The sequence below is a fragment of the Hippocampus zosterae genome, chromosome 12 (assembly GCF_025434085.1).
Source record: "Hippocampus zosterae strain Florida chromosome 12, ASM2543408v3, whole genome shotgun sequence".
In the NCBI taxonomy this organism is placed as follows: Eukaryota; Metazoa; Chordata; class Actinopteri; order Syngnathiformes; family Syngnathidae; genus Hippocampus; species Hippocampus zosterae.
The window spans coordinates 20529863-20543006 of NC_067462.1; the positions used below are offsets into that span (position 1 = coordinate 20529863).

Consider the following 13144-nt stretch of genomic DNA (forward strand, 5'->3'; position numbering starts at 1 on the left):
CTTTTGATAAAACACATTTTTCACTCACCGCAAGAATAAAGCCAGTTGGTTTCCTCCTCGCTACAAACGTGTGCTACATCAGAGTGTTTGTTTATCTCCGCTTGTGTAGTTTCGACGAGTTGTGTGGCAGACGCACACACTTATATATGCTCACAAATACGGGTGTCTATGTACATTGTGTCATTTTCGCACATTGACAGAAAATAACGTGAAAATGCCGCAGAGAAATCGATGTATTCAAGTTTGGCTCGCTTATCGCGTGGCAACGTAAGAGCACTTATCGCGATGGCGAGTAAGCAGCATCACTGCGCTTACAAGTACTTCCTGAACTAAAAAAAACTGAGGTGGGCATTCCGTCAGTGCTGAGTGAGCCCAAGTCATTTCTACTCCGATGTCAGAATTAAGAGTACATAAAGGCAACTTAATGTCTTTCAATCTTGTGACTTCAATGTTTATGTACACTGCATTAGTGTGCTTGGTGAAGGCTTGCTGATGTTACACTTTTTGTCATCCACACATTTGTATGAATGACTTGGAGCTGTCCCCATAAAGTATTTCAGAGGCTTCCATTCCATTTCCTGCATGTTTAGGTTACATGCGGTTAGGTTACATAGGTTACATACTGTTGCTTCACAGTTCTCACTGCATCCTGGGTTGGAATAAAAGTGAACAGTGAGGTAACATTGCATGAAATAATATTTTTTATTCTTGCCCCGCTTTAACCCTTAGGTCCTTCGAAACCAAAAAACCCTAAGTTACGCGTTTTACAATTTTGGAAATGATGTATGTTGTGTTATACAAACATTCTTTTTTTTTTTCAAACACTCAAAATGTTCAGAGGCATCTGTGCTATCCATACATATATAGTTTTTATTAAGGGTGTGGAAAATAATCGATATTAATCGATACATCGATGCGCACGTCCGCGATCCGAGTACATCGGCTCATTCACTGGGTACGACGCGATTGACGGGTGAAATCGCGATTCATCACGATGCATTGATGGGTATCGGTGAAATCGCGATTCATCACGATGCATTGATGGGTATCGGTAAAATCCGATTCAATCGCCGTTTTATTCATGTTAAACGTCACATATCTGCCCTTTCCTAGGCGCATGGAATGCACCATCATTGCTTTGCGTTTTGTGTTGAATACGGACGGTAGCCGTGCGTCACATACAGTCCAGTACACAACGAGCGAAACATTATGGAAGTTAGCGCACGCAGCAGCAAGGAAACTACTATATTTAATGCAGCCGCAACATTCAAATCTTGTGTTTGGAAATACTACGGCTTCGAAAAGAAAGACGGAAAGCTTGATAAAACCCCCGTAATTTGCAAGGAATGTCGCACTAAGAAGCCATACAACGGCAGCACCACAAATATGCAGACCCACTTAAACCGATGGCACCAGATCACCGACAAGTTTCCCTCCCGCTTCCCCGCCCAGTTCCTCGTCGGACACCGGAGAAACTCTTGGTAAACCAGGTCAGGATCAGTAAAAAATTGCCTCTTATTTTGGGAGTCCGCTTGCAACTCACTGTGACCGCGCAATGGCTATAACTAAGGCCACTGCTTATTTCATATGCAAAGACCTCCAGCCTTAGCGTGGTGGACAACGAGGGTTTCAGACAGCTCGTGCACGTTTTGGAACCCAGGTATAAAATACCAGACAGGTCTGTGTTCACTTACAAACATATTCCCGATGTGTACAACAAAGTGAGAAGTGAGATTACTGTGTCGCTGAACAGTGCGCAAAGAGTTGCACTTACAGTGGATGGGTGGACATCTTGCGCTATAGATTCATATATATATATGAATATTTCATATAAGACACTCAGTGAGAGTCTGTTTGTGTTTACACTATAGCAACAGCTGTGAGTCTCAGGTGCCAATTGTTTACATTTTCTTTGCACAAAACCCAATTGTGAAAGGGCTTAAATAAGTTGTTTTACAAGTTCTACTCTTTATAAGGAATAATGTGGTATCCTTTTTGTAATACCATACTGAATTCCATCTTTTTAAAAGCTTTTTTTCTTTGCTTATTTGCATCATGTTTAATTGCACAATATCGCAACAAATTGCATTGTATCGTATCGGCTCGCATTGATTTGAACTTAATGTGTATCGAATCGTATCGCATCGTGACGACGGTGAAACGTATCGCATCGTATCGCCAGAAAATTCCATGTATCGTTTAAGTATCGCATCGCTGGCAGTGGATCGTGATGTGTATCGAATCGTCCTCAGTGCTGAGATTCACATCCCTAGTTTTTATTAGTTCTTTGGGATTTTTTTGTCTTTATTTTTTCCAAAAGGAAAAAAAAATTGTGTCTGAAGGTCTCAACTAAGCCCTACTAACAATCCCGACCGGACGTGTTCATGTAAAATGCATTTGTTTGAAGCCTCCTGCAAAAAGGCAAACTCATTTGCGATCCTCTGGCGCCACCTAAAAGTTGCACAATTGGAATGACCTCAACCCAACAATCTGGCATGCATACGTCTGTCCAAGCGAAAACAAAGCGATTGACGTAAAAATCGCGTGAAATGCATGTTTACACATTAGGTTTACGATGCATTAAAAAATATTAATTATAATGGGTTCTATGGTGCAAAATATGTAAATTGTGAAGATTACGGAATCAAAACCTTTTTTATTATTGCTGCAATGCCTGAGAATTATCAGCCGGTGACGTCATGAAATTTTGGCCATTTTAGAACCCCCCCATACGTTTCAGCTCTCGTGTTTTTCGGAATGCCTTTGCCTTTGATTCAAAGACATAATTTTGCATTTATCGCAAACGGTGGACTACGAGGGTTAAGTCTTTGACCTTTTAAAGAAACTCCATTGCATTTTGGACATGATATCGCGTTTTGCCTACCAGAGGTGTTGGCCACATTCTTTGAAATATCATAGTGTAGTTTTGAAATATCTTAAATACCTGGGAGGGTCTCTTGCGGATATGGGCAATAAGAAAGGCCATAATTGATGGTTTCTAAATGTCAGCGCAGTTGCACTGGATTCATTGCCCTGAGAATTAAGCAAAGAAAGGTCACATGGAGTGTACCCAAAGGAGTGTACCTGTTCCTGGCCTGCCTTTACTCAGCAGTTCATAGAACATCATGGCATGCCTCGTCACACGTATACAGAGTGAAGTACGACACTCACGTCTATAGTACATCGCAGTGTCACCATACCACCTTGAGCAATGCTGTAAATTAGTATTTGACGACGGTTAAGTAAATATGCCACTGCAATAGCGTTTTCATATCGCTGCTTATCCTCATGAGGGTGGCCGGCATGCTGGAGCCTATCCCAGCTGTCTTTGGGCAGTAGGCGGGGTCCACCTTGAACTGGTTGCCAGCCAGTCGCAGGGCACCTACGGACGAACAACCATCCGCGCTTACACTCACACTCAAACTCACACTCATACCTAGCAACAATTTAGTGTTCAATCAGCCTGTCACGCATGCTTTTGGAATGTGGGAGGAAACCGGAGTACCCGGAGAAAACCCACGCAGGCACGGGGAGAACATACAAACTCCACACAAGGAAGGGGAAGGGGGGGAGCCCAGACTCGAACCCTGAATCCCTCCACTGCGAGACAGCCGTGCCGCCCAGATTCAAACATTTCTCAGAAAATGGTAGGACTTTTGAGTTAAATCTCTCAAGGCCTTCAAATTTACCTCATTACAAAGGATTTCTTTACATTATGTTCTTGAACTCTCAAAAATCGTGTGCAATTTTCCAACAGTTGCAGATAAATATATACTCCATGATATCTCACACTAGTGACGTATGTTTAACCAAAAATGGCTTCTATGACTGAGTAATATCGACATTACCTTAAATCAATGACAAATTCCTTCACCGAACTGATTCTGTGTGAAAGTTCATCTGATGACACAAGAAGTTAAACTTTAACTTACCTGCTTGTTTTTAGACTCATTGCAAGATTTCAGTAACATCTGCAGTCATAAGCAAATCACACACACACGCATGCACACACACAGTTGCTGCTTTTGGACCGACCACGTAAAACGGTCCATTGCCCTGATTCAAGTGCGCGCTGACAGACATTGCGGCTTGCCCTATGAAGACAATTAGATGTGTGGCAGCAATTACTTTTAATGCAAAGCAACAGGGGTAATGAGTCTTGCATGTTAAATAAACTTCAACCTCTGGTCAGGGTTAGCTGGGTCTTGCTTCTGTTACACTTGTGTCAGTTTCCCAGGTTGACTTTCATTTCAACAAAGTGAGACAAATGATGATGAAGCTCACACATAGTAGAGATAAATAAGTATGGCAGGACAAGAATAGAGAGGAATCTTGATTCATGACTTCACCACTGCTCCTAGTATTGTCGACTCAACTAATGTCACAAGAGTGTCGCTGTCATGGGTTTCTCCATTTTTACACTTTGCATTGTAATCTTTAACAAAACCTTTATTGTGGGTCATGTGTCGTCCTCATAGTGAATGCTGGCATTCTTTGACGGAATATTATTGTTTCAAGGTGGCTGCAGCAGTTGGAGCTGAACTGTTGGGCTGGCGCTGTGGTAGGAGGGGTATCGGATGACTTAAGTAGAACAAATGCTGATTGACAGTATGTCTGGCTGACTGCATATACATTTCAACTTCTATCTCTGGGAAGGGATACAGTTGATTTCCAGCTCAAAGGTGTAATAATTCTATTTTCGTGTTGTTTACACTATCTCATTATATTTGTTTTTTATACACAGACGCACAAATGATTACTTCAATAATGGCCCTAAATATTTAGCTTCCGTATTTTCCGAATTTTAAATCGCTCCCAAGTATAGGACATAAAATGTATAATAAAGAAAAAACATGTAAGTCCCACTGGAGTATAAGTCACATTTTGGGGTAAACATATTTGATAGAATCCAAGACAAAGAACAGACATGTCATCCTGAAAGGCAATTTAAAATGAAAATAAAATGAAGAACAACAGGCTGAATAAGTGTAGCTAACGTTACATGACGCAGGAACAACGAACGTGCCTAGGATGTTCACGTAACATGTTAAAGAGTTTTTTAGATAACTACAGCAAGAACATGCTAACAAGTTTACCAAACCATCAGTGTCACTCCAAATCACGAAATCCAATGAAATCTTCATTACAAACCTGCCAATTCCGAAGGGACAAGATGTGGCGCTTCATCTTCTACGTCACTTACGTCAGACTCATCGTCGATTTATCAACATAGTCCCAGAGCGCCCTCTTGCGCTTTAATTTGAAAATAACATGGGAGATGATATATTAACGTGTTCATTATCCCACACATAAGTCGCTCTAAATAGAAGTCACACCCCGGGCCAAACTGTGAAAAAAACTGTGACTTATAGTCCGGTAAATGCAGTGCTTTCGATTTGGTTCGTGAACACCTTTTTGGTGTCTTTCTCTCTTTCATCTCTTTTTCACAGGTGTTCAATGCCAAGACAGCCGAATTAATCATTCACCACCAAGTCGAAATCAACCAAAGTTTTCCAAAGGAGGGGTACGTCTTAAATCTTCACCATATCTGCTTCATGCAGACCAATTTGTTTAACTCTGTACACATAAATTTCCCCAGGTGCTGAATATTGCAAAATCAATAATTAACATATACCTAAAGAAATGACATTTTTATTATCTTATGACAAAAATATGTGTGCGTGTGTGTGTGTGTGTGTGTGTGTGTATATATATATATATATATATAAAAAAAAAAAAATCCTCATCTCACCCCTCGGGTGGTGTCCGTCCCTCATTCAGCTCGGGTCCTCTACCAGAGGCTAGGAAGCTTGAGGGTTCTGCGCAGTATCCTTGCTGTTCCCAGCACTGCACATTTCTGGACTGAGATGTCCGATGTTGTTCCAGGGATCTGTTGCAACCACTCATCTAGTTTGGGGGTCACTGCCCCGAGTGCTCCGACCACCACAGGCACGACTGTCACCTTTACCTTCCAGGTTCTCTCCAGCTCCTCTCTGAGCCCTTGGTATTTCTCGAGTTTCTCATGTTCCTTCTTCCTGATGTTTCCATCACTTGGGACCGCTACATCCACTACAACGGCTTTCCTCTGCCCTTTATCTATGATCACGATATCTGGTTGGTTCGCCATTACCATCTTGTCAGTCTGGATCTGGAAGTCCCACAGGATCTTCGCTCTGTCATTCTCCACCACCTTCGGAGGTGTTTCCCATTTTGACCTTGGGGTTTCCAGTCCATACTCCGCACAGATGTTTCGGTAGACTATGCCAGCCACCTGGTTATGGCGTTCCATGTAGGCTTTCCCTGCCAGCATCTTACACCCTGCAGTTATGTGTTGGATCGTCTCAGGTGCCTCTTTGCACAACCTACACCTTGGGTCTTGTCTGGTGTGGTATATCTGGGCCTCGATGGCTCTGGTGCTCAAGGCCTGTTCCTGAGCAGCCAGGATGAGTGCCTGTGTGCTGTCCTTCAGGCCAGCCCTCTCTAGCCACTGATAGGACTTCTTGAGATCAGCCACTTCAGTTATGGTCCGGTGGTACATCCCGTGTAGGGGCTTGTCCTCCCATGATGGTCCCTCTTCCAGCGCCTCATCTTCTGTTCCCCATTGTTTGAGACATTCTCTGAGTACGTCATCTGTTGGAGCTTTCTCCTTGATGTATTCATGGAGCTTGGATGTTTCATCCTGGACAGTGGCTCTCACACTCACTAGTCCCCGGCCTCCTTCCTTTCGGCTTGCGTACAGTCTCAGGGTGCTGGATTTGGGATGGAACCCTCCATGCATGGTTAGGAGCTTTCGGGTCTTAACGTCCGTGGTCTGAATCTCTTCCTTTGGCCACCTTATTATTCCTGCAGGGTATCTGATCACTGGCAGGGCATAGCTGTTTATTGCCCGGGTCTTATTCTTGCCATTGAGCTGGCTTCTTAGGACTTGCCTCACTCGCTGGAGGTATTTGGCCGTAGCCGCTTTCCTTGTTGCCAGTTCGAGGTTGCCATTGGCTTGTGGTATACCAAGGTACTTGTAGCTGTCCTCAATGTCTGCTATTGTTCCTTCTGGGAGTGAGACCCCTTCAGTGCGGACTACCTTTCCTCTCTGAGTCACCATCCGACTACATTTCTCAAGCCCGAATGACATCCCGATGTCGCTGCTGTAGATCCTGGTTGTGTGGATCAGGGAATCTATGTCCCTTTCGCTCTTAGCATACAGCTTTATGTCATCCATGTAGAGGAGGTGACTGATTGTAGCTCCATTTCTGAGGCGGTATCCATAGCCTGTCTTGGTGATTACTTGGCTTAGGGGGTTCAGTCCTATGCAGAACAGCAGTGGGGAGAGTGCATCACCTTGGTATATGCCACATTTGATGGACACTTGGGAAAGTGGCTTGCCCTTGGCTTCAAGTGTGGTTTTCCACATCCTCATCGAGTTCGCAACGAAGGCTCTTAGGGTCCTGTTCACCTTATACAACTCCAAGCATTCAGTGATCCATGTATGTGGCATCGAGTCATAGGCTTTCTTGTAATCAATCCAAGCTGTGCACAGGTTGGTACGTCGGGACCTGCAGTCGTGTGCGACTGTTCTGTCAACCAGGAGTTGATGTTTGGCTCCTCTAGTATCTCTACCAATGCCCTTCTGTGCTTCGCTCATGTATTGATCCATGTGTCCACTTATCTTAGCCGCAATGATGCCTGACATGAGCTTCCATGTTGTGGAGAGACAGGTTATTGGCCGATAGTTGGATGGAACTGCACCCTTCGAGGGATCCTTCATGATCAGGATCGTTCGCCCTTCGGTTAGCCATTCTGGGTGAGTCCCATCCCTCAGCAGCTGGTTCATTTGTACTGCTAGGCGCTCATGGAGTGCTGTGAGTTTCTTTAGCCAGTAGGTGTGGACCATGTCCGGGCCTGGTGCTGTCCAGTTCTTCATATCTGAGACTCTTTCCTGTATGTCTGCCACTGTTATGGTAACTGGGTTCTGTTCAGGGAGGTTGCTGTGCTCCTCTCTCAGGGTCACCAGCCATTGTGCACTGCTGTTATGTGCAACCTCCTTCTCCCATATGCCTTTCCAGTACCTTTCAGTTTCCAGTCTTGGTGGGTCGGCTCTGTTGTTAGGACCCTGCCACTGAGCGTACACTTTCGCAGGTTGTGTTGCGAACAGCCTGTTTATTCGTCTGGCCTCATTCTCTTTCGTGTACCGCTTTAGGCGACTGGACAAGGCTTGGAGCCTTTGTTTGGCAGTTTCGAGTGCTTCAGGTATGGTCATCTGGATGTACCTCTCGGGTATCGGCCTTTTCATCACACCTCTCTGGGCCTCCGTCAATTGACTCACATCTTTCCGGGCCGCCTTGATCTTAGCCTCCAACCGTCTTTTCCATGGTGGGTAACGTATCTCATGGCTTCCATGGTTGCTCTTATAGCCCAGAGTCTCCAGGATCACTGATGCTGAAGCGTATATCAGCTCATTGGTTTCTGTGATCGTTACGGTAGGGATCGCCCTCAGTGCTGCATTCACACTTTCTATGAGACTTTCAGATGGTACTTCACATAGCCGTTGTAATCGGTTTCTAGGTTGCCCAGCTTTCATTCTCGCCATGATCTTAGCTTTCAGGTCAGTTGCTGCCTCGCTCAGCATTTCATTCATTGGGGCTGGCCACCCAATCTCATCATCTGCATTCATTGGGGCTTGCCTCCCAATCTCTTGTATGACCTCCTCCTCTGATCTGGCAGCCTGGGGCCCTTCACCATGGAACCTGCGTTGTACCTCATCAATCTCAAGTTGTGACAGCAGTTGCCGTTTGTGGATGTTGGAACACTGAGCTACTAGTTGTTTCGCGGTCAACCGTGACTGTGGGTTTCGAAGTAACCATTCAGCCCACATTCTCTGCATGTAACCCCTCTGACTAGGGTTGCTTGAGTAGTAGCATTCCAACAGAGCCATGTTATCGCCTCTCGCCCATCTCCGCTTTGCTCCAGTAGCCCATTTTTCATCAAGGTGCTCTGGTTCCCCAGCACCTGACGCAGACCTTGTTTGGCCGGGCGACGTCTGAGCCGGCATGTCATTCGTTTTATTGTCTCTCATCATTGTATGAGGTAGGCATTAGCGTGAAGGATCTTGCCCAAGGACCCACACTGGATGGTGTTATGTGCTCATTTTTGCCCCAAGCGGGATTCGAACCACCGTCTCCCGTATGCCAAACCGATGCCTTATCAACTGAGCTATCCAGCCGCTATATATATATATATATATAATATATATATATATATATAATATATATATATATATATATATATATAAGAGCTGTCAGTTTAGCGTGTTATTATCGGCATTAATTTAAATGAATTTTAACATGATTAAATTTTTCTCCCGAGATTAATGCGGCACACGTCACAGCGGATTTTACATTGCTCTATAAATAAACCGGAAACAAAACAACAAGCGCGCTGCAGAAGTCCACGCCCATGTCTGTTTTGCCAGCCATGGCAGCGCGAGACACCGAAAATGGACACTTAAAGCGTTTATGAATGGAAAGTTTACTTTTAAAAAGTTGCCAGATTGGTCCACTGACAATACCAAAGTTACCTGTATGTTTAGCAGTCCTAAAAGGAAATTCAGAAACGATAAAAAATTTATGAGTAATCGCAATTAATTTTGAGTTAACAAAGCAGACATGGCGTGGACCTGTGCAGCGCTCTTGTTGTTTTGTTTCGGGTTTATTTATAGAGCAATGTAACATCCGACGTGAACTGTTGCCGCGTTAATCGCGCGATAAAAAAATTAATCAAGTGAAAATTGATTTAAATTAATGCCAATCACAATGCGCTAAACTGACAGCTCTAAACACTCTAAATTGTCCCTAGGTGTGAGTGTGAGCACAGATGGTTGTTTTTCTCTGTGTGCCCTATTATGGTTTTTGATAAATTGTATTGTGCAGACCTATTACAGATGGTGTTACAGATCATGTCAGTATATCACAAAGTAATATTTGAAGGTCAGTTTTGACATCTTCTTTTGCATTCTTTTAATTAGGTGGGTAGAGGAGGACCCCAGGGAAATCATACAGTCCGTCTACGAATGTATAGAGAAAACATGCGAAAAACTTTGCCATCTCAACATTGATATTGGCAACATTAAAGGTGGGCGAAAATGCCGTCACTACTGTACACCATTCCCCGGTAGAGGATAAATATTAGCCACTTTTTGAGAAATAATGAGACGTGGGTGAGTTTTTTTACAATGTTCTTGCTGTTTTCTCAGCGGTGGGTGTGACCAATCAGAGGGAGACAACCCTGGTTTGGGACAAAGTCACTGGAGAACCTCTCTATAATGCCATTGGTGAGTATGCATAGTATGTCTGACATCCTCATTACTTCATGGATCCCCAAACACAAGACATCATAAACAACTTCACCTGGCCCAAGAACCTATGCTGTGTTCCTATTAGTACCATATTTTCACGACTATAAGGCGCCATTAAAAGTCTTAAATTTTCTCCAAAATGGACAGGACGCCTTATGGTGCGGAGCGTCCTTTATATGCGCCGAGTTCCAAAATCTGATTGACAGCCGACACGCTGTTTATATAGAGAAAAGGCGGAAGTGACGGTGGCCAGGCATGAAAGAAGTCGGCCAATCAGGGAAGGGTGGGCGTGTATATATACATATATGGAGAGGGAGAGAGCGCGAGAGAGGGAGAGAGAGGACAGACAAACTAGTCCGCCAATGGTGAAGGGTGGGCGTGTAAGTGGACGCCTCAAGCCAGTACCAACACTTGTATAGAGTGTGGCAATGTGCATTGTTGCAAAACAACTCCGGTTTTGGTTTCTAAGAACCCCTGAAAATAAATTCGACAAAAAGACGCCTACGAAGCTCAGTTCAAACTTAAAGCCACCGGTTATGCTTTTGGCATGCGTCCCCATCTCACAGCAGCGGTGAAAAAAAAGTCAAGCAAATGAACTCTGAGCTTGCCGTTATTCCCGGAGGCTTGACTAAAGAACTCCAACCGCTGGACATTGGCATCAACCGGGCGTTCAAAGTAAAGTTGCAAACGGCATGGGAACAATGGATGATCGGTGGCAAACACAACTTTACAAAGAGTGAGAGGCAGCGCTTGGCGAGTTACGCCACAATACGCAACAACGAGAGGGAACGCGGCGTTTTTGATGGATTACGGTACTTGCACAATTGTTCAATTCTTTCTACACACACACGCGCTGCCACCATGTTTCGCTCTGTTCTTTACTTTCAAATGTGGGAAAGCTTCACACGAGAGAAATGTTGACTTTGCTGTTGCTACTCCTTCTTTCCGCTCGGCAATGCGTAGCAACTCACACTAGCATGTGATGCATTCAATGACAACTGAGATGTGCAGTCCTCTGCTTCTGATACAGAGGATAAGGACTTTGATGGATTTCTGGGTGATGATTGATCGAAAAACACGAGAACATTGTACGATGGCTAAATAAAATACACCCAAACTCAGTTCTGCTTTCGTTGCCTTTTTTAAAACGTGTTTTTATCTTATCTGTATGTCTTGGCGTGCTACCGTATGCTTCAAGCTAACGTGTTAGAGTGCGCGCATGCATGCCGTATGTTTAAGCTGCCGTATGTTTTACCACTGTAAAACTGCGCCCATTCGTACGATGCGTCCTGTGTATGTGTAAAATACAGAAATGTCACGCATTACTGAGACTGCGGCCATTAGTACGATGCGTCGAATAGTCGTGAAAATACGGTAATTACAACTGTATTATACTGGATTGTGGTCTGTTTCTGAATCAAGGTTATTAGCGTTAACAATACATTATAATACATGCTGATTTATATAGCGCTTTCACAACAGCGGCAGCTGTAACAAAGCGCTTAACAAAACAGTGAACATAAAATAAAATAATAAACATAACATAAAACACGGACAGTCGTGCAGTCCTATAACCACTTTTCCGTCACACGCTTTGTTGTTGTTGAAGCAGTTTGAGATGAAAGAGGAGAGAATCAAAGTGTCCTTTAACCAGTGGATCAGAGACATCATGCTCAAAATGTGCACACTTCGGCTACAAGCTAAGTTTCAAAGTCAACAAGAAGCTGTAGCATCCATTGACGAAAAAAGAGATTGGTTCACTTCTCCTGTCCCATGGAAATCCATTTCAATTCCAAGCGGCAACTCTCGGTTCCAAATACGCATCGGCGCTCTGCGCCGACGCTCCTCTCTCCTCATCCTCAACTTAAGCAGCAATCCATCCAGCCGCACCAACGCCGACTGTCCAACAGCGCCGACATCTCCACTGAACAAAGCGGGGTTGTGAAAAATGCTGCCCATTACAGGCGCAAAAAAACACAAGCTCCCCAGGTCTGTCCAGCACCGACAGTCAATGGCGCCGACATTCCTCCCAATCAAAATCTGTGCTGTATAGGCGTGCTGCCGAGAAGGCGCAACCACCAAGCACAGATACTTCTCCTTTGACGAATGTCGTGGCCAAAAAACGCTGAAAACAGTCCATTTCAGGTTCGCACGATGAAACAACAAACACGTGACAAAACAAAAAGACAAAAACAACAAAAAAAAGAAGAAAAAAGCAAGGTTCTTGAAGAGCACTTGCCGAAGGCTGCCTACTCGGGCGCCATCTTGAAAAAACAACAATTCATTAACAATTAATGACATAAAAACGAGAGTGCTTTTTGAAAAACAAACAGAAACTAAAACTAACTATAATTATCTGAAAATGTCCTTTTTTGTCTTCATCAATCAATTTAATGGAAGAGCTTTTCGGGTTGATTTGCGATTACCGTATTTTCCGCACTAAAGGGCGCACTGGATCATGAGGCGCACCTTCAATGAATGGCTATTTTGTAATTTCTTTCATACATTGGACGCATCACATTATAAGGTGCAAGCTACAATGCCTCCACTAGATGGTGCTATGCTCCTTCCGTTCAACTCAAGAGGCGTTCATGACCACCTCTGAAAAACGTAAATTCACTGTTCCTTTATTTAAATGAAACTACGAAAATGGAAAATAATGCATCAAAACAGAAAATCAAGCGAGGAAATCACAAAATAAATTATATATCCCCCCCTACAGAATTTATTTTGTGATTTCCTCACTTGATTTTCTTCATAATTTCATTGAGGTAATCATTAATTTACGTTTTTCAG

The 13144-nt window shown here is 43.8% G+C and overlaps 1 protein-coding gene across 1 annotated transcript in view; it reads left to right on the forward strand.

The window, feature by feature from the left end:
* LOC127612058 (glycerol kinase-like) overlaps nt 1-13144 on the forward strand; it is a 32786-nt gene that overhangs the window by 4521 nt on the left and 15121 nt on the right. The window contains exons 2-4 of the mRNA XM_052083024.1: nt 5451-5524; nt 10019-10125; nt 10247-10324. Of these exons, the coding sequence (XP_051938984.1) occupies nt 5451-5524; nt 10019-10125; nt 10247-10324 (259 nt within the window). The remainder of the gene's footprint in view (nt 1-5450; nt 5525-10018; nt 10126-10246; nt 10325-13144) is intronic.